This window comes from Apium graveolens, chromosome 9 (genome assembly GCF_009905375.1).
Source record: "Apium graveolens cultivar Ventura chromosome 9, ASM990537v1, whole genome shotgun sequence".
NCBI classification, from domain to species: Eukaryota; Viridiplantae; Streptophyta; class Magnoliopsida; order Apiales; family Apiaceae; genus Apium; species Apium graveolens.
This window is the reverse complement of record NC_133655.1, coordinates 14245717-14266627: the sequence shown is the minus strand read 5'-3', so window position 1 is coordinate 14266627 and position 20911 is coordinate 14245717. Positions and strand designations below refer to the sequence as shown.

General features: G+C 32.7%; 4 protein-coding genes across 6 annotated transcripts; 2 read left to right on the top strand and 2 right to left on the bottom strand.

Annotated features, from left to right (window-relative positions):
- The first annotated feature begins 1187 nt into the window (after positions 1-1187).
- On the top strand, positions 1188-4324 carry LOC141684771 (aminotransferase ALD1, chloroplastic-like). The gene is made up of 10 exons (XM_074489889.1): positions 1188-1367; positions 1587-1612; positions 1697-1785; positions 1883-1999; positions 2149-2211; positions 2424-2528; positions 2611-2661; positions 3142-3462; positions 3559-3765; positions 3845-4324. Exons 1-10 carry the CDS (start codon positions 1258-1260, stop codon positions 4133-4135), a joined length of 1380 nt encoding a protein of 459 aa, XP_074345990.1. The 5' UTR covers positions 1188-1257; the 3' UTR covers positions 4136-4324.
- A 1160-nt stretch (positions 4325-5484) lies between these two features.
- On the bottom strand, positions 5485-10146 carry LOC141683455 (F-box/kelch-repeat protein At1g22040). Of its 2 annotated transcripts, none has more exons than XM_074488188.1 (2): positions 9988-10146; positions 5485-7142 (listed from the first exon to the last, which is right to left on the bottom strand). In XM_074488188.1, the coding sequence occupies exon 2, from the start codon at positions 7102-7104 to the stop codon at positions 5683-5685; it is 1422 nt and encodes a 473-aa protein (XP_074344289.1). In that variant the 5' UTR covers positions 7105-7142; positions 9988-10146; the 3' UTR covers positions 5485-5682. The 2 variants fall into 2 exon arrangements, with proteins under 2 accessions (XP_074344289.1, XP_074344290.1); XM_074488189.1 differs by lacking the exon at positions 9988-10146 and adding an exon at positions 8523-8679.
- Positions 10147-12112: 1966 nt separating this feature from the next.
- LOC141683566 (PLAT domain-containing protein 3-like) lies at positions 12113-13153 on the top strand. The gene is made up of 2 exons (XM_074488311.1): positions 12113-12271; positions 12422-13153. The coding sequence occupies exons 1-2, from the start codon at positions 12191-12193 to the stop codon at positions 12890-12892; spliced, it is 552 nt and encodes a 183-aa protein (XP_074344412.1). The 5' UTR covers positions 12113-12190; the 3' UTR covers positions 12893-13153.
- A 204-nt stretch (positions 13154-13357) lies between these two features.
- Positions 13358-17104, bottom strand: LOC141683567 (non-specific lipid transfer protein GPI-anchored 31-like). Of its 2 annotated transcripts, XM_074488312.1 has the most exons (3): positions 16659-17093; positions 16166-16186; positions 13358-13655 (listed from the first exon to the last, which is right to left on the bottom strand). In XM_074488312.1, exons 1-3 carry the CDS (start codon positions 16996-16998, stop codon positions 13477-13479), a joined length of 540 nt encoding a protein of 179 aa, XP_074344413.1. In that variant the 5' UTR covers positions 16999-17093; the 3' UTR covers positions 13358-13476. The 2 variants fall into 2 exon arrangements, with proteins under 2 accessions (XP_074344413.1, XP_074344414.1); XM_074488313.1 differs by lacking the exon at positions 16166-16186 and having other exon boundaries at positions 16659-17104.
- Between the last annotated feature and the right edge of the window lie 3807 nt (positions 17105-20911).

The window sequence follows — 20911 nt, the reverse complement described above, 5'->3', positions numbered from 1 at the left end:
ATTTAAGAACAATTTAATTTATCATGAGAAATATTAGAGTTCTTAAATTCTTTAGGAAGGATCCCTCTAAAGTTAGGATTGCTCTTGTAAATGAAATGGACCTCAGATCATAAAAAAGGTTTGATCAATTTACAACACAAACAACAAAAAAGGTCTAAAAATTCTTGAAAGACTATGGAGCCCTGCAGCATCAAGGAAACAACCATGAAAACTTATATGCATGCATGTATAATGCATTTGTTGAAAGCCAAAACATCACTAATAGAAGAATATGGTACTCAGAAAGAATGAGGAAAGAGTGTTTGTGGAAAATGAGGGATAGACCTTTCTTTTCTTATTACTACTATAGAATATGGTACTTATATAAATATTACTACTACATATATAATCACTCCCTCTTTTCTAGTTAACCACTTTTTAAAGGCTATCTAATATGTAACAGGTGTAATAGTAAATTTCATTTGTCTAGTCAGAATTTATGAAAAAGAAAAGTCCTTTAAAAACGAGAAACAGTTTAAAATATATCATTCAAATAAGTCTCTATTCAACTAACTTAGGTTTTGGTGTAAGATTTATGAGGGTTTACTAGAGGTTTTGAATTCAAATGTTCTAATAGAAACTGTTAGTATATGGATTTATAGGTTAATCCGCTACATCATTGATTTCAAGTATATGTACTTTCAAGTGAGAGGAACGTTAGAAATACGAGATACGAGATACGAGATACGAGATACGAGATCCAAACCAAAATATACATATTCGGTATAACTGTTCAATGAGCCGGTAAAAAGTAAAATGTACGCATGCTTGTACCTAAAGACTTTAGAGTAGAGAGGCTTTCGAGATAATATCCAATAACTTCAAACAAACAGACTGAAGTTTAAAAAGATTACAGGAAATTGGTCATTAGTGTTGATTAATTAGAAACTACAGAGGACCAATAATGGATTAGAGATACTAATAAAATGTTTAAGCAGACTAATTTCCAAGAGAGGATGGTGTGAACTGTTTTTACACGTTTTTGAATACCATGACTTGATAGATATAATTTTTTTGTGCATGGGGGGATCTCTTCTAACTTTTGATTATGTATTGAAGTCTGAGAGTGACACTTACGCACTAAGCTGTGACATGCATCACTATAAATTTGTAAACTTCGCTTGCATTCTTAACACTTCTCACATACACAAAAGAGAGCATTGGGGAAGAATAGAAATATAACAACTTAATCCTAGAATAACAAAGAAACTAGTCGAAATGATGTACAAGGGTCTGACCTGCAATTTAACACCCTCTGATGGTCTTTTGCACCCCAGGGTGCCACTGATCAAGATTTCTGCGAATTATAGGGTTGGGGAAAGAGCCCGGTATGCTTTTATTTAAGAACCAATGTATTAGAATTGTCGTAATTTCATGCATTTTATAGATTTTAAGGCGTCAGGAAAGTACCAACTGCTAAACGACTAGGCAAGATTCTGTTTTAAAGTAGCTTATCATCATGTCAAGGCGATTTACGTGGCCATGATGTGAAAATCTTAAATCTGTAATACCTAATCATTTTTCTTTGTTTTTTTGTTGTTCTGCAGCTTGATTGTACCAAGGGAGGGCACTGGTATGTGACAAACTTGATATTTTAGCAGCCAATATAGTTTTGTTTATTATCTCAGTTTAATCGAGTTACCTTTTACAAATGCAGAATTGCAGGGAATCGCTGATCATCATCGTACGAAGGTAGCCCGCAATGTGAATTTAGAAAGACTGCAAAAGAACTATCTTTTCCCTGAGGTTAGTACAATCAAACTTTCTAATACTTTGCTTTATTTGAGTTTGAGTTGAAGACTGAGATAGTAGTTCCTATGGCTTAAATATCATTCCATTACAGATATCTGCACGGGAGCTTGAACACATGGAAAAGTATCCAGATGCAAAAATTATAAGCCTTGGCATTGGTGACACAACACAGCCTATACCAGATATTGTAGCTCATACCATGTCAGATGTAAGTTTCACCAGTTACACATTTAACACTAATTTTGCCTCTAAGTGTACTCTAAAAATTGTTTAACGGGCTAATTATGTGTGATATTACTTAAAATATGCACTTAACAAATTTACCAATGGATGCTTTCTGATATCATGTAAATGCAGTTTGCACGAGACCTTTCAACGCGTAAAGGGTATAGAGGATATGGTGCTGAGCAAGGAAACAAGGTAGAATTTTTAAGCCTTTTATATGCTGTTATTACCAGTTATCCTTCTATCCCACTCCAAGGATCTGCGATATGTTCTCTGGCAAAAGGATATAACTATGAGGATCAATTTGAAAGAGAAACTAGCACAACTGTTTGATGCTTGCATATTTAACAAATCTCTTAAATACCATGTATATATTTGTCCTGAAAATTGTGCAACTCAATTTACAGGAACTAAGGAAAGCAGTTGCTGATACACTTTATAAAGACGTAGCAGTAAAAGATACCGAAGTTTTTATATCTGATGGTTCACAATGTGATATTTCACGTCTACAGGTAGTCGAGAATTCATATGTTGATCAATCTATTACAGTTTTTATGAGTCATCAACTTAAAATGTGTGCATCTTTACTTGCAGCTGCTTCTTGGCTCAGAAGTTTCGATTGCTGTACAAGATCCAAACTTTCCGGTATAATTATTTATTTCCTTCATTGCTTCAGAAACAATAGCTGACTTTAAAGGATATGAGAGAGTATTAGTCTGAGAAGCTATGTTTATCTCCAAGTTTTAAAATCATCAAATTATCAAGAATTTGCTTATGATACTCAATCCTTGCTATAAATCTGTGATACGTATATTAGCTTTTAGCTCAAGAATTTGCAATCATCCTATCACGCTTGATGCTTCAAAATAATACTCTGGTTATCTTTGATCATGTTCTAGCTCTTGAGGGGGCTATTAATTCAACCATCATCCTAGATATTGTTTATATTAAAGAAATGAACTCAAGGTGACTGAAGTAGTTGATATAATAACTCTAACACTTAATAAATTTAAAACATAAAGCAAATTGATCAACAGTAAATCAATTGTAATCCATTGAAACAAACGTGACCTAAAAAACATCTTTGGTCTAATCAAGCATTTCAAAACATGGTTTCTGAAACAGGCTTATATGGACTCAAGTGTGATTATTGGTCAAAGTGGTGAATTCCAAGATAATATGAGCAAGTACAAGAATGTTGAGTACATGACATGCAAACCTGAGAACAATTTCTTCCCAGATTTGTCAACAGCTTCTAGAACAGACATTATTTTCTTCTGCTCCCCAAATAATCCAACTGGCCATGCTGCATCTTACAAACAATTGCAACAGCTTGTTGAGTTTGCCAAGAAAAATGGATCAATCATCGTTTATGACTCTGCGTATGCTGCTTATATCACTGATGGATCTCCTCGCTCCATTTATGAAATTCCTGGAGCTAAAGAGGTAAAATAAATAATTAAATAGATGACAAGACCATTATTAAACTGATATGAACTTCAAATAATTTGACAGTCGTTATACTTTTCTAACATCGCATAGGTTGCCATAGAAATTTCATCATTTTCCAAGATTGCTGGATTTACTGGTGTCCGTCTTGGGTGGACTGTGGTACCAGAGGAGCTACTATACTCAAATGGATTTCCAGTTATCCATGATTTCAATCGTATCGTGTGCACTTGCTTCAATGGTGCTTCCAGTATAGCTCAAGCTGGTGGTTTAGCTTGCCTTTCCTCGGACGGTCTTAAGGTAATTGCTTAAAAACGACTTCAACAGATACTGTTATATCGTCCAGGCATTAGGTATTCACAAATTCTATAATTTTCAGGCAATTTACTCCGTGGTTGACTACTACAAGGAGAATGCAAATGTGTTGCTAAACACATTTGCTTCAATGGGATTAAAGGCATACGGGGGAGTAAATGCGCCTTATGTTTGGGTAAACTTCCCGGGTTTAAAATCTTGGGATGTTTTTGCCGAGATTCTTGAGAAAGCAAACTTAATTACGGTTCCAGGAAGTGGGTTTGGTCCAGGAGGTGAAGAGTATATAAGAGTCACTGCTTTCGGGCATAGAGAGAATATACTGGAAGCCTCAGCAAGGCTTAAAAGCCTCTACTGATCGTCTCATTGTCTGATGGACAAGACTTTCAAATTCTTTGCTTTCTAATAATCCATAAATCAAGTATATGTATTTACATCACTAGCAGAACGAAAATCTATCTATAGTCTACACACAATCTCTATTTATACATTTAATTCAACATTCATGGTGCCTGCAGTTAAACATATGTATACATATAATTTGCTACTCTTGCCTCGTCATGTTTATTTTGTTAGAATTTAAGTTTATGATGATAGTCGCTATTAGCTACTAACTTTAGAATTCTTGTATAAAGCACGAACTATGGCATACATTTTTCCTTAAATGTAAAAACTGAGGCACTTTGAAATGTCGAAAAGGCGGGACACCTATGCCTCGCGAGGTTTGGGGCAACAACAAAAGATACATATGCTCCAGACTGATCTTATATAGGTCTCTGGTGGCAAATTGCAGTAGTTAAAAATGGAGGCACCGGCAAGAAGTATTCAAAATAACAGAAGAAACAAAGACATAAATATTGCAAAGACAATGGCATAATCAACTAAAAGCTTAAAGCACGGCCATTAAGAAGGCGAGAATTAGAAAAACTTTTCGCATAAAACTTAGTTTTTCTCCCATACAAGTCCATCAGGATATCACAAGGCCTTTATGGAATGTTACTTTAACTCATGTATGATAGCTTCGTAGATTTCTCACCGAGGCTTCATCCCCTCCAGGTCAAGCCTTGAAATATAACCATTTAGAGGCCACCCCAAATGACGAGGGCATGTGATCCTGATGAACTCAATTCGTCCAGATATCAAATTAGAATTACCCCCATCCTTTTCAGGCGGTATAGAGAAAAAAATAAAAAAGCAAGAAACAAGTGCTGGATCTCCACCTCGCTACATCTTGCGATTACCACGATGACTGGAACTAGCACATTAGGGGATAATTTCCCCACTCCAGAAGCCAGCGATTGATAGGTATCTTCCCGACCCGAGTTTGAGATCTTGGGACGTTTTTTGCCTAGATTCCTGCGAAGGCTAACATTGTTATGGTTCCAGGAAGGATTTGGTCCAAGAGGTTAAGAGTATGTAAGAGTCGTTGCTTTCCGCCATAGAAGAAGTATAATAGAAAGCCTCAGCAATGCATTGTTTCATTGTCTGATAGACGAGACTTTCAAATTCTTTGCTTTCGGATAATCCGTATGTCTAGTATCTGTAGTTGAATCACTCGCAGGACTAAAATCTATACACAATCTCTACCTAATCACATGTGGACTATGATCTATGTAGTACTCCGAATTTACAAGTGATCCCATCTATTTAAGAACCTGTGGTATAATCTTGTAACAATTAACCTATAATAAATTTGCTATCAAGAAAAATTCCAAACTACACAATCATATATGATACTGATATTACATTTATGAATTTATGATCATTAGGTCGGATTTACACACATATTACATAGGAGTATATCATTACCAAAACATGTCAGTATCAGCTCAACTGACCAACAAGTTTACATATAAACAGTGGAGTAAACACAAAAATAATGAGGCATTCTTTCATACTTGGGTCCTACATATCAAGGACCTGACAGCTGATTAGCTCTGCAGAACTAGCATTCATTGTGGCAATAACCGTCCATATATTTGTTTCAGATTCTACAATTGATTCTTGTAAGGACCCTTCAATAAGATCAGCTGTCGATGCAGAGGACCCTAAATGATTTTGTTTGCCAGCCTGCATAACTAATATATTTTGATTGGCATCTTTTGTGATCACATGAAGCTTCCCTAGCAAACCAGATAGTAGGTATGGCGATTCGGATTCAGCAAAGTCGCGAATCGGTACATCTCCATCTACCACTTTCCAAGTATCACCTTCATAATCATAAGTTTTGATCCTGGCACTATCTAGAGAAGTAGAAGGATCCAATGCATATAAGTCATCCTCAACAATAACACTAACCTTTGTTCCAGCCTGTCTTGCAGGCCAACCTTCTCCCATACCAACTGGCATTTCAACCCATGAATTTGTATCGGGATCATAAACTTCTCCTCCAACATCAACAAAAAATGGCCAACAATATAAACTTTGAGAAACATACAATTTTCCTTTGTATGATGTCATTCCAGTTGCAATTGGCTTGAGTAGATCTGCTAGAAAAGCTGTCGGAAGCACCTGAGCTTTTGAGAATGGCATGCTAGGAACTTCGGACCACGCACCAGTTTGCGGATCAAACACCTCTGCAGATTGTAGAGGGGTCAGTCCACCACGACCCCTACTTACACCTCCAACAACAAAAAGTTTGTTGTTCAATACACTTGTTTTACAATAAGCCCTACCAACGGACATGGCACTTACTTCACTCCATGCATTTAGTGTCGGATCATACTTCCTAACACATTTCATTGGCAAAGCCTTAGAAAATCCGCCTATCACATAGAGACAACCGCCAACAGCAGCAACAGCACATCCACAGAATGGAATTTGATCCAATGCATGCCTCCTCCCAAGCCAACCCCTAACAGCTTCTGCGATTTTAATACTCGAACCAACCATATTCCACACATTGAGGGCAGACAAGCCTCTTCTGCATCCATCTTCTGCCGAAACATTAGGCATTGGTGGTAACCTTTGCCACTTTTTAGAATCTGGGTCTAAAGCAAACCATAAAAGCTTATCACCATCAGACTTGGTCAAAATGTATAGCCATTGTTCTGCTGTTCCAAGTTCTTTTCTCAATTTAAAAATTTCTTCACTTGTTATCACAGTTTTCCAGCTCCTTGATACCAACTTCATGTCCAAGTAGCAAATTCTGGGAACCCTTGCTAAAATTTGAATTGAGATTTCATCTGGAAGGCTAGGAATCAAACGTGGATTCTCCTCCCAGAAGCTGGATGAAGTCTTCTGTCTCTTACAGGCTTCACTCTGGGAAACCTCATAGGGATTGTTTGATCTGGCCTTTGTATTGTTTAAACTTAATAATGCCCCCATCAAGATCTTGATCTAGGTTCATGTAACATAAACCATCCCTGCTCAAACCAAAAAGAAGTTTCTATAAATAAACATAATGGGAATCACAAACACATTTTTTTCTGTTTTCAGAAAGTGCAGCAGAATGTTGTGACAAAGTATACGGTTTCACCATTGTAAATTATAAATAAATTAGCATATCCTTGCAAGCTGCAGAAACATAGGCCTCGTTTGTTTCACAGGTTTTATAGTTACGTGGTAACTTGATATTCCATGGAACCTAGTTACAATGTACTAGTTATCGTGAAGAGTAGAAACCTGTGTTTGGTTTGTAAATACGTGATTCATTGTTACTTTATTTTTTTTAATATGACTTACTGTCTAAAGCTATATTATTGATTATTATTCATCTAAAATACTAAAAATAATTTACTTGTTGAATGATAAATCAATTTAATTATAAATAATAATAGTAAAATAAAGGAATATGAATTATTATGTAGCAATTAAACTTAAAATAAGATAGTAAATAAGATACAATATATATAATATTTTAAAGACAAACAAAGACATATAATGAAATTATTAATATGAAATAATATATAATATTAAATTAAAACTAAAAATAATTTAAATTTATAATCACATATATAAAATATGATAAGATGAATAAATTTTAATTTGAAATTAATTTATTTTAACACTTGATCTAAATTTACAAATTTTTATATATCTTGTAAAATAAGAATTTTGGTAATTGATATATGATACAAGTTATAAAAATTATGAATATGTGACAAATACGTTACTCTTAAAAACCACTAATCACCTAAGTAACTAGGTTACGGTGTTTTGTAGGAACTAGAGGTACCATGGAACTTTGAGTTGCTTAGCTAAATCTAAAATTACATAACCAAACAGGGGATTTAGGAAGTTCCAAGGAATTGTGAGTTACTGTGTTGGGTTACACTTAACCAAATGAGGCCATAGTGTTTGGATTAAACACAAACAACCATTAGACTATGAACCAATGTATTTTTTATGTATGCTTTTGGTGTTTTCTAGGGTTTAACTGATAGAAGTAGCAAACAAGCATTAAACTAAAAGAATATAGCAGAGATAGAGATAGAAGAGAATTGAGATCGAAACAGAATAGAGATCAGATAGAGATAGATTGGAGAAGAAGATAGCAATTTTTAGAGAAGGAAACTACAGAGAGAAGTGATAGAGAGACTTGTGGAACAAGTTCCATTTTCTGTTATTTCATCGAGTATAAACTGAAATATAATGACCCCAACAACTATTTATAGAACTCCAGACTTATAACTAATTGACTAAACTACTCTTACTACTATATGATACTACTCTACTATAGTATTGCTAAGACAACAAATTCTGACAAAGTGGAGTCATCGTAGTTACGACTAAACTAGACTTACTATTTTAACCCATCTTATAGCGCATGTCGACCTCATCGAAGACCAGGCTGCATACAACACTGAATTGATGCACTGCAACCTTGGCGACACCATGACTACAAGAAAGCAACAAATATACTTCTAAAATGGTAAAAAGTTAGAGCAACTAATAGTGAATTGTAGTTTAATAAAATATTTATTTTACATCTCAGCAACAAGACGCTTACTACACGTACACTATAAGAAAAAAGAGTTTATTTTTGGTTACTTCCACATAATATCATTTAGCAACTCATTGATAAGGCTAATTTGCGTATTTCAGGTTCTGATGCACGGGTTTGTACAATATATAGAAAAAGTCTAAAGAACATACCACAACCTTTTTGACAATTCTTTTTACATAGAAAATAAAGTTTGGCCTAAAAATCAATACAGGCCTTGGTTATTATAGCTAAAAGCATCCACATGACTCCATGAGGTTGTATATGGTTGGTTTAAATTGAAGCGGGCCGAAATAAAAGAACTTCAGGAATGACACTAGAGGTGCAAAAGGATGAAGAAAATGTGTCAGGAGTAGATGACTGAGTGAAAGGGACTTATGGTCAAGTTTGTGGAGACTGAAGAAATGAGAAAATGAGTAAAGAAAAGAATGAGCTTTACTTGAAGTCCGCAACAAACCTTAAACAACGTGTCGGAATAGCATGCAGGACGGAGTAGATACAATGCATAGTTCTAACGCCAAAAAAATAGCCTACATTCCATTCTCAACCACCATTTCATTCCTTACAACCAAACCCTACCTGACATCCCACATCACACCAAAATCCATAAGTTATTTAGCATAATACCGATCAAATCAGAACCCACATCCTACACCAAGGTAAAAAGTAGCTCCTAGTTGTTCCATATCGAAAGTTCACACCATACTACTTGATCATATCAACCTCGTATTTTTATAATTTTTGCACTACTCTTACCCCCATTCCTCTAGTTAAAAATTAAATAGCTCTTTAAACCAACGCAAACAGTAGTGGAAAAAAAAAACTCGAGTCCCCATAAGTCAAGCATCAACTATCCGAAACTAATAAACAACACACGAACAAATTCACAAGTACAGCCAAATAAGATTTGAAACACATCCCGTTCCCCACTCCACACACAAACAATGTAACGTACTACGAAAAACAGCCTATACAAACGCTAAAACAAACTTTTACGATAACTTAATTTCCCGAAAACAAATCAACCTCTACATAATCTACATATCTCTCCAGAGATAACAAATCAACAATACATCAAACCAACAGTAAAACCACATAATCTAAACACTTTCGTTACAAATAATCCTAATAACAGTGATTACAACAAAGGGAATTGAAATTGAATTAAACAAAATTGAGAATTCTAGGTCAAAATAGGATAAATATAACAGTGAAAATTGAGAATATAAAAGTGAAATTAGAGGCTGATTGAGTAGAAATCTTACAGTGGTAAGAGAATTGAAGCAGAGCTAAATCATAATTGAGCTGAATTGAATGGAACGAATGTTCGGGTCGTCGTCGCGTTTGTGTGATTTTTACGGGTTTTATGTGGAAAATGTAAAATAGTCGTGTTTTTGGGATTAAATTAACCAATCAACGTGATGTATCGGGTCTGTTTCTAGATAGGTATTTTAAATCATTGTCATTCCATTTTACTTTTCCACACATCTGGTTAGCTCACATTTCTATACTTTTTTTTTGCGCATTAAATTAGAGCAAATACATTTTTTCATAATATCTAAAATATATATTTAAGATATATTAGACATATTTTTATCTAAAAATTCATCCATATTGAAGACTAGTTTTTCATAATATCTAAAATATATATTTAAGATATGTTAGACATATTTTTACCTAAAAATTCATGCATATTGAAGACTAGGGATCCCGCGCTACGCGCGTGCTCTTTTTATTAATTTTTTAAAAATTTAATACTTTATATATATATGTATATATGTATGTGTTGTATATAATTTTATATAATATTTTGTATGAAAATGCTCTAACTCCTAACTCCTAATTATTATCGGGAAAACTAACAAAATTATGTGAAATTAAAAAAGAAAATCTAAGTTAAAAACTTTATTTTATTATGTAGTTCAAAATATTGAACTGATATATATATATATATATATATATATATATATATATATATAATTTATACTAAAATTTATAATAATAAAATTTTAAGCTCTAGCGTCAAAGTAATTTGGATTATGATATATTAAAATAAATTATTTCATTTTTTTAAAATTTTGACTTTGTGCGTAGTCTGATGAAAAAGGAAATCACAAAATTATAAAAAGATGAAGCCCAACGGGCAACGGCTGCACTCCCTACATATTTAAGTAAACGGGCTTCGGCAAACTACAGCAGCCCATTTAAAAAACACTAACTTCTAGACTTTTAAGCAAATCCATGACCATGAAATATCATGAAATATTTTGACAATGTTGTAAAAAGCGCATTAAGCGGACGCTTAAGCGGAATCGGAGGTCAAAGCGCTTGGATTAGTGCAAAATCGGATATTTAAGCGTTTAATAAAATTTATGCGGATTTAAGCGGCTCTAAGCGGAATTAAGCGGATTCTGACCGATTAAGCGGTTTTTGACCAATTAAAAGGGAAATTAAAAATAATTAGAAAAAAATAAATCTTATTTATAAAAAAGGTATAATTTGATATTTTTAAATGTTACTTGTATTTTTTAAGTTGATTATGACTTTATGAATGATTATTTTATTGATTTATTATAATACGTGAATGTTATCTCTTTATTCAAAAAAATATTCATTACTTTTAATATATACGTATTTATTTATTTATTTATAATCCGATTAAGCGTCCGCTTTTAAAACCGCTTAAGCGCCCGCTTTAGCGCTTAAGCGCTTAAGCTAGAAGGTGACCTCACCGCTTAGGTCCGATTTGCGTTTTTTACCACACTGCTTTTAATATACATTTTTAGGTCTAGGTATAGCTAAAAAAAAATTGTAAATTAAAATTTTGATTATGTACTTTTTTCACAAGTAGAAAAATTAAAAAAAAAATAATTATAATTATACAATCGAAGCATCTAAAAAATATGTGTCAAAAGTCAAAAGTCAAAACGTTAAATATTAAAAACAAAGGGAGTAATAAATATTATTCACCGGACAAACAAAGAGCAAAATCCAAAATAGTGCAAGGTAATTCTCATTTGTTGGAATATTTTTACTTTCATAATAAGAATGGATTCTTAGGATATTTTTCATGACATCACCGCAAATACATGTAAACACGTAATCCTAATAATTTATTATTAAATATTTATTTATCATATATTTTACATGTTTTTGAATTAGAATACTAATCAACCTTAGAATTCTTATTTTCTTTTACTTTTAAAGAAAAACTTGCAAGAAAAATAGCAGTACAAAATATGCAAAGGGTATTTAGAACAGGAATTTTGGATCCCCTAATAATAATAATAATAATAAAAAATACATGGGACCTTTTTTTTTTTGCAGAAAAAAATACATGGGACCTGTATGAACTGTATTACCCTGATCCACAAAACAATACCACCGAATTCAACACACTGTCACCACACTACTACATCTATAAAACAGGTCATTTTGAAGAATAAACAACACACAACAAAACACATTATGAACAACCAAATCATGGGACTCAGCCATCTCTACTTTCATCTCTTCATCCTCATCTCCATTGCCGCCATTGTTCGATCTGTAAGTCTCTTTTTATTTTCCTACGCACACATTTGATTTATGTGTACACATGTTACATCCGTTAAATGTACATGATCCATTTAGTATAATCCTATATGTTAAAATTTTACGAGATTTGATGTGTAACGACATTTTTTGTTAAAAATGCAGGAGGATTCGGACTGTGTGTACACGTTGTACGTTCGGACGGGATCAGTGTTGAAAGCGGGGACTGACTCGATCATGACCGTGACATTATACGATGCTAACGGATGGGGTGTTCGGATCAAGAATCTGGAGTCCTGGGGTGGGTTGATGGGTCCGGGTTATAATTATTTCGAGAGGGGTAATCTTGACATTTTTAGTGGTAAAGCTCCGTGTTTAAGTGCAGCAGTTTGCTCCATGAACTTGACATCAGACGGGTCAGGTTCGCACCACGGGTGGTATTGCAACTATGTTGAAGTTACTACAACAGGAGCTCATGTGCCTTGTGCACAAGAAACGTTCACGGTGGAGCAGTGGCTCGCGACGGATACGAGTCCGTACGAGCTTACTGCATTGAGAAATTATTGCAAGGCAAAGGAGGACAATGGTGCCCCGAAAATGCTAAAAGGATCCGGGTCTGTTCTTGAGGTTGTTTGAGCTGGGGAGTGTTTTGGGGTTTTACATTTATTTGATACTAGTTGTTGAGATAAAGGCCTGATTTTTGTCAAAAATGGCCTGGAAACTCACTTTTGTACCTGCTTGATTCATGATTGTAATGTGCTCCGAAGAACAAAGAGTTTTATAATTTTTTTTTATTAATCCGGTGTCCGGACCAGCTTTCGCACACATCAACTAATCAGGAGGACCGCTAGCACACTTGTACCCACCGAGCATGATAATCCAAGAGTTTTAGAATTATGTGTGTGTTGTTGGTGTGTAGTTCTTTTCTCTTCTGTTAATAACTTGTTCGATGTGTATTACGGTAAAACCTAAAAATCCCCAACAAGAAAACACATACAATTAAATTTGACAGATAAATTTTGGGAAAAAAAAACTTGGCCAAACAGGCATATATAAGTGTGAATTCCAGAAAAAAAATATAGTACTCAAATCCAACATAAGTTTGGAGGAAAGCAGTAGTCCACATTCTCAAATAATATACATCCTCAGCGACCAGAATAGAAAAGATAACATCTCAATAATAGCTTCCAAGTTCTACTCGAGACAACCTAAAAGGCTTTTCAGAAGACAGACAGAGACGCAACAACTACGCTAAGAACAAGTACTGATGCAGAGACTACAAATGCAGATGAGGAGCCAGAGCTTCCCGGAGTTGGTGCTGGTGCAGCATCCCCGGTTCCCATAGGCATGGCAGGTGCACCTGAATTGGAGCTGGGAGGCATCGGCATCGGAGACAGAGCTGCAACATCAGAAGAAATTTTAAATTACAATCAGTTAGAAGAAAAAGAATCATGCAATAGGAAAATCCCTCAAATGATTTTTGTAGTGCCGGATTGGCATCATTGACCAAATATATTTAACTTTTGTGTTAAGGAGGCCACAAGTTAATGATAAACTGATTATGTTTCTTGAGGTTATTCAAATTTAAATGCGAAACTGAGCAGAACCATTTTATAAATTAGAAGGAGAATCTAGAATATATATTTATCCGTACTGAACCAAAATAAAGTGTAAAACCGGATTATACAACTAAGTATTTGGCATCATATATTTTTGGGTCTTTCGAATGTGTGCCCAAGATTAAACAATAAACACTATTTTCAATGAGTTTGAAACATTTTTATTGGTGGAATTGTTCTACATGAAGGGGGTCCATCATAAATATAATTAGAAGGCCAATAAGAATGCTCCAAACTCAGTAACATTTAGTGCTTATTCCGTGCTCTTGGGCACATGGTAGAAAAACCGTATATTTTTTACATAAATTTTATTTATTTTAACTTGTTTATATACATTTTATATTTCCAAAACTTAACCTACTTGATGCCTGTTAACATGACTGATTTCTTCGTGCCGTCATACCTCTACACTTAAATATAGGCTATCATTAGTACAAAAGGATGGCAATCTTAGAACTAGATGTAAGAGGTTCCGAATCCATCCTCCTTTTTTTGCTAAATAACCTAATCCATCTTTGTTTAGTGCTTCGGCTTGTTGAAGGCCAAGATGTTTTTTATCCTACCGCTGCTTCCTTAAAGTTGATATATGTGTATCACATTCTATAGTCGCTAGCGCATCCCTCAACCAGGTTCACATTGAAACAGGACAAGATGAATTAGGTGTTCGAAGGAAAAAGATGCTTAGAATGGCTGGAACCAAATTGCTCCTGGTGTCGGAGTGAACTTGACCATCTCCAGAGTCAATTAATATCGCACAATTTAAATAGATCTTTAACTGAATCGCTTAAAATCTCCTAGTCTCCTTCATGATGACGTAGAAACTCCACTGGAAATCCACGGTTTCCGAAGGAAGTTCCCTCTTCTCTTGGTAGAAGGATGGTGAGGGTTCAAGCCGCAATAGAGGCATGACTGTGGGTGTAATACCCAAATTCTGGTCCATATGTTAAAACTTCTTTGGAAAATTAAAACCGCAACTCGCACCGCACCGTGCAGTTTGTCAAAATTTCAGACCACAACCGCATCACGAAAATTAAAAACCACATTTTGCGGTGCAGGTTGGTTCGGTGCGGGCGGTTTTACGGGTTGTAAGGTTTTTTGCTGGACTTTGCAGTTTACAAATGAAACGACTAAATGGACGAGAAACAGACGGCTGTATAGTTTGAAAGACACAAACAGAGCAAAATATCCTAAAAGTAAAAACAAATTAAGTGGGCAGTACATCAACACAAGATAGAGTTGCACTTACAATAATCCTACAACAACTTAACTGACAGACAAATCATGTGGAGGCATGTAAAATTAAATAAACTACAGTTTCTTTTTAAAATAATCCAAGGCCTTATTTATTTTGCAACAACCCCATCTTTTTCACCAACTGACATGACACAGACAGGGCACAAGTTTTTATCACAGAATGGGTTTGACTAGAGTCATTCAAAATTTCAAAATTGGGAAACCCAAATACACAATAAACAGGAGAAATGCAGTTCCCGTGAACACTTGCTAAACAATGAATACAAACATAGGCAAAACAGATAAAGAAACATACAAAATTTGCACAAGAAAACATAACATTTATGAATGCAATCGAACCCCCAAAGTAGGGACCATTTTCTAAAAAATCTAGCACAAATTTACTACTTCCTCCGTCCTCAAATATTTTTCCCGTTTATGTTGAACATGTTTGTCAATGTATACTTTTAATTATTAATATCTTTAATTTCGTATTAGTATTAAATATAAAATTTCATTGTATTAAAGTACTCATAAATACGAATCCAACAAGATCACTCATTAATATATTTGATCTTATAAATTAGACGTAAGTTAGTAATCAATCGCTTACCATAAATAGTGCAGAAAGTCAAAACGGGAAACGTTTTTTGGGACGGAGGGAGTAGTGTATAGTGGCTCGAAAAAAAAACTAATACTACACCGGGAACATTAAGATCTGTTTTACTTATATTATTACAATAGCAGTTCATTAACATCTAGCGGCATTTTTTTCATTTTAGACACTTAGATTTTAGGAGTATAGGCTAGAAAGGAAGAATTACTATAACCACAAATAACCATCAAAATTACGAAAATTAACTTATACTCGGGTTTTTGTTCAATGTGAAAACAGTGTGTGTAAGGAATAAGGATTGGGAATTTATTCTCTCATTCCGGCAAACTTAAGTGTACATAAAGCATAAAAGGTATAGTATTTATTCTAAATAAAATGTGGCCGAAAGGAAGCAAAGCAAGCATCAACATAAAAGTAAATTTAGAGTGAATTTTTACTCACCAGGTGCCTGCCCAACACTAACTGCAAACACAAAAATAATCTCGTAAGCTCCCAGCTAGAAAAAAAATTACATTAAGCTCTGAATTGTAATTTGTAATATAAACTACAGCATTACAAATCAATCATAATATCTAACATAGGTCCAACTCAAATCAGAACTATACTCGAAATACAAACCGAATAATTTTGTGTCCAAATTTTTATGTTAGTTAACGTCATTTGTCATTTTGTACACTTTATGTCCAAGTGCATGACATTCGGTCCTTAAATATAATTTATGTTAGGTTTTTTTGTCCTAATCACGTGAATCATAAAATGATAAAATTCATCCAACAGAAATGAAAAGCACTGCTTTTATATAATATATTTTCGACTTTTTTCTAAACACGGTGAAATTCGAGTTATGATCATGTAAAATGGGACGGAACTGGTACAGTAATTCTTAAGCTACGAAAACACAAAAATATACTTGAATGTTTAAAAAAGGACTTACTTCCACAGTTAGTAATAGAAGGAGCAGAAATCTTGCAAACAGCAGGAAGAGTCATAGCTTTAGTAACATTCAAAGTAACACCAAACTGAGCACTATTTTTAAACGCCTCACACAAACACTCTGCATTAGTTTTAAGTACAGATTTCAGACCAGAACAACACGACCCTTCTGGCTTCACAACTGTACTTCCACTTGTTACAAACGACAAACAATCCACCATGTTCAACACCACCGTCGAACAGTCCACCGCCGGCGCCGGAGCTGTGTGGCGTGATGCACTACTCACATTTTTCATACCCAAGATTAAAAGGGTCGTGAAAATGAACAGATGGGTTGTCATGTTTTGAGTTTAAAGTGTGTTTTTTTGTTTGGTTGGTTGAGTTAGAAGTGGAGTTCTTGGTTTTATAGGGTTTTGAAAGTGTGTGTATATATGTAAGTAGTCATGCTAATTATGTGGGGGAGTGGGGAAAGAATAAAATGGTGGAAAAGTGCAGCATGTGCCTATGATAGCCGGTGTCGGTTACGTGTATGGATGTGATTATGGAATTGTAGTGTGTGTAAAGGGGTTTTTTTTAGAAATTTGAAATAAGTGTTTTTTTTCTTGTAAATAAGAAATAAGTGGTTTTTTATGTTTTAAGAAATTCACCTGGAGGGTAGAGTATTACGACTATTCTAAAAATCTGTCTAAGCAGTGCCTAAACGCTAGGCGATGATACACGACTCGGACCTAAACAGTGATTTAGGTATTATCTGATCAAAATCGGGATTAGACGGTTAAATATCGGTTCTAGGCGGTTTAGACGGAAAATAATTAAAAATTCATTTTTTTACTTTTTTATGATTTTAATTCATTAATTTTATAATTTTACACAATATCATGATAATTTCTAATATAAAGTATTGGTATGAAATAATAAGTAATCTAATATATTTATTTTCTCACTTAAAATATAAAAATGACATATTGTAATAAGTTTAGCAGTGTGGATTAAAATATAGTTAATATTGTAAACTCAGTAATTAATACATAACAAATGTCAAATGTGTAGATATTATTTAATACAATTCTAATTTTTTTTGTTAAACAAATATTTGACATATTAATCATTATATAATTGTAAAAATTAAAAATAATATTTATATTCTTTTGATTAATGTTCCGACTAATCAGCCCGATTAATCTCCGACTTGCCGATTAATCTCTCGAAGTTACCCTCACCGTCGTGTGACGCCTAGCGATTTCTAGTGTTAGACTATATATATATATATATATATATATATATATAAGGGTATTTTTAGTTAGCTTATATTGATTTTCTATATAAGTTTAGATATGTATTATAAATTTTGTGTTGATTGTAATCAAGTTTTACGTTCGTATTATATCTCTAAAGTTAACATGGTATCAGAGTTAGGTTTCAAGTGATTTGAGTATCAAATATCTTCTAAATATAATACAAGAACAGGGTGATAATATTCTTGAGATTAAAAAGTTTCGTTGAATAGACTAAACTACCCCTATTTTTATTATTTATAAAATATGTGGTTTGTGGGAATTGAATTCAAGATATTTCATTCATCTATACAAACTCATATCATTACACCATATTGTCACATGTGCTTTTTATCATATACATGATATGTAATTGTGCTAATTAACTTTAAAGATAGTTACTTGAATTCCGAAAAGAAAGAGATAGTTACCTGAATATTTGTATGATGAATTTTAAAGAATTGAATTCCAGATATAAAGTTAGGCATATTATATAAATGTATTATTATCTTATTTATTAATTATTTTTTAGTTTGCAAATATATCTCATATATTTTAACAAATTTTTTATTATAAAAAGTAATTAAAATGTGCATATATAATTTAAAAAAAATATTGAAAATAAAATCGCTTATATATAAATAATTTATATTGATATTACATATTTAGATAAGTTCTAATTATAATGAATCTATGCATTTTATTTTATTTCAAATTTGAAATTAGAGTTTGGCCCGTTGTTCAAAAAATATTCGAAATTTGACTATATGACCCGGCCGAAAAATGTCGTCACATTCTACGTTTGGTAAATTTAAATTTAAAGCTCGGCGAGAATACGTTACCAATAGTGTGAAATTTTTTGATGTGTTATAATAATATAATTTAATGTGTTGGAGGTCTTTATAAGATCAAGTCAATTGATTATTTGTATTAAAATTAGTAACTTCACTAGTAGCGCATTATTGTTTTTGGGACTTGTCCCGATTTTAAAAATATTCCAAATTTGATATGAGATCTCAAGAGATTTGTTAAAATTATGATGATATATTAAATCAATTTATTTTTCATTTTTCACTTTAAAAAAACTAGCTTTTTAAAAAGAATTCTTTAAGATAAACAATATTCATTGATCAAGATAATATTGTACAAATATTTTGAATTATTTTAATATTTTGAATTATTCAAATAAAAGTTATATCCATACTATATTGTAGCATTTGATTAAATGCATTTTATGCTATATGAAGAAAAAATATATATTGTTCAATAATTTGAAAAAATTAACCAGTTCAACTGATATTTATAAAATTTTATAAATTGAAAAATATTTAATTTTAGGAGAATAGTATATCATATTATCAAATTATTATATGAAGAAATATTAGAGTCGTAATGAAAGAAACTTAAAAACGGTTTAAATAACGATATAGTTACAATTTTTTCTTCAAATTCTTGAAAACAAATCATGAATATCAATAATAAGTCTTTACAATATATAATTTATTTTTATGTTACAGCTATTATTGATACTCGGTTGCGAGAAAAATAGATATGGATTGTTTGTCAGTGATAATGTGAATAACATATATAAATTATTGCAATTTATTTATTACATAATTTTAATTTTTGAATAATTATAAATGCATGTTATTTAAATAATCAAGTGTCTCACTAGATGTTAATAATGATTATACATGTACATAAATCAAATATTTAGCATGTAAATAACTGAAACCATCGTAATTTACTGGGAAATGTAATATACGATAATTTCCATGCGGACACACACACATATAACTTAATCTTACTTTGTTAACGGTAGTGTAAATAAAAAACTAATATTTTTCCATACATACGTTAAATTTCAAAAACTAACATTTTTTTATAAAAAATAACTTTTAGATTAATAGTAGTGTAAATTTTACATTATTGTATATTATGATTGCAAGTCATTCTAATTTCAGTTATGCATTTTTATTTTTTTAAATTGAGTAAGTTAATTGTAAGTTAGTAGGGAACTCAGTAATAATATAGATCAGTACATATAATTTATTTAAATAAAATTTAATTTTTTTTGTCAAACTCTGTATTCAACATATATGTTAATTTTTACCTTTTTCTTTGTAAATATACTAACGGCATTCTATAGATATTTAACCATTTCGTTTTAAACGTACAATAACTACCTTGTTTATATTTATTCATTAAATATAAATTATACAACACAAACATACATATATATATTTTATTTAATGAGTTATATTAGAAACGTTGTGTAATTTGGTAATGACATGTATTAAAATAATACACATTGATAAACAATCAATTTGTATTTGATATACGTTAGACATTGTACAACACTTACAAATAAGAAAACAACTAATAACAATATAATTGCATGATGCATAAAAAATTTAGAAAATGACCCGTGCCTCGCACGGGTTATTATGCTAGTTTAGGGATGATCTTGGAAGTTTAGTTGAATCATTAAATAGATAGAGTTACGTTACAATAACAAAAGTTTCTTGAAAATTCGCAGGAATTTTCTGCCCAGATCAGCCAACTTGTTTTTACGATTCTCAGATTTTCAACCGTCGGATCATCCTGAAATTTTAACCACGCCTTCTTTGCATCAGTATCTAAATTTTGAAAGGTGGAGCTAATATTTGGAGCTCCAGAAATCAATTTTTTTGATGGTTCCAACAGGTTACTGTTTACTTTTAGTTCATTATTTTCATCGTTGTTGATCTTGTAATTTGGGTTATTTGATTGATTGGATTTTGTAGTACTCGATTATTAGGATGTTGCAATTGTAGTACTTGATTTATCTGCTTGAGATTTGATATTAGTTTTGGATTTACAATCGGAATTGAAATTGGTTTTTGATCTACTTTCGGATTTGATTTTGGATTGGATTTGGTTATTTTGAGTTTGGATTTGATTTCGGGTTTGGTTTCTTGATTAAATTTGGATACAGTTT

Coding starts and splice junctions, on each gene's coding strand:
- LOC141684771 (XM_074489889.1), top strand. CDS start 1,258: ATGATGTACAAGGGTCTGACCTGCAATTTAACACCCTCTGATGGTCTT. Junction 2,212..2,423: donor GTGCTGAGCAAGGAAACAAG/GTAGAATTTTTA, acceptor CTCAATTTACAG/GAACTAAGGAAAGCAGTTGC. Junction 2,529..2,610: donor GTGATATTTCACGTCTACAG/GTAGTCGAGAAT, acceptor CTTTACTTGCAG/CTGCTTCTTGGCTCAGAAGT.
- LOC141683455 (XM_074488188.1), bottom strand. CDS start 7,104: ATGGGGGCATTATTAAGTTTAAACAATACAAAGGCCAGATCAAACAAT.
- LOC141683566 (XM_074488311.1), top strand. CDS start 12,191: ATGAACAACCAAATCATGGGACTCAGCCATCTCTACTTTCATCTCTTC. Junction 12,272..12,421: donor TTGCCGCCATTGTTCGATCT/GTAAGTCTCTTT, acceptor TTAAAAATGCAG/GAGGATTCGGACTGTGTGTA.
- LOC141683567 (XM_074488312.1), bottom strand. CDS start 16,998: ATGACAACCCATCTGTTCATTTTCACGACCCTTTTAATCTTGGGTATG. Junction 16,187..16,658: donor TTCTATTACTAACTGTGGAA/GTAAGTCCTTTT, acceptor TTGTGTTTGCAG/TTAGTGTTGGGCAGGCACCT. Junction 13,656..16,165: donor TAGTGTTGGGCAGGCACCTG/GTGAGTAAAAAT, acceptor CTGATGTTGCAG/CTCTGTCTCCGATGCCGATG.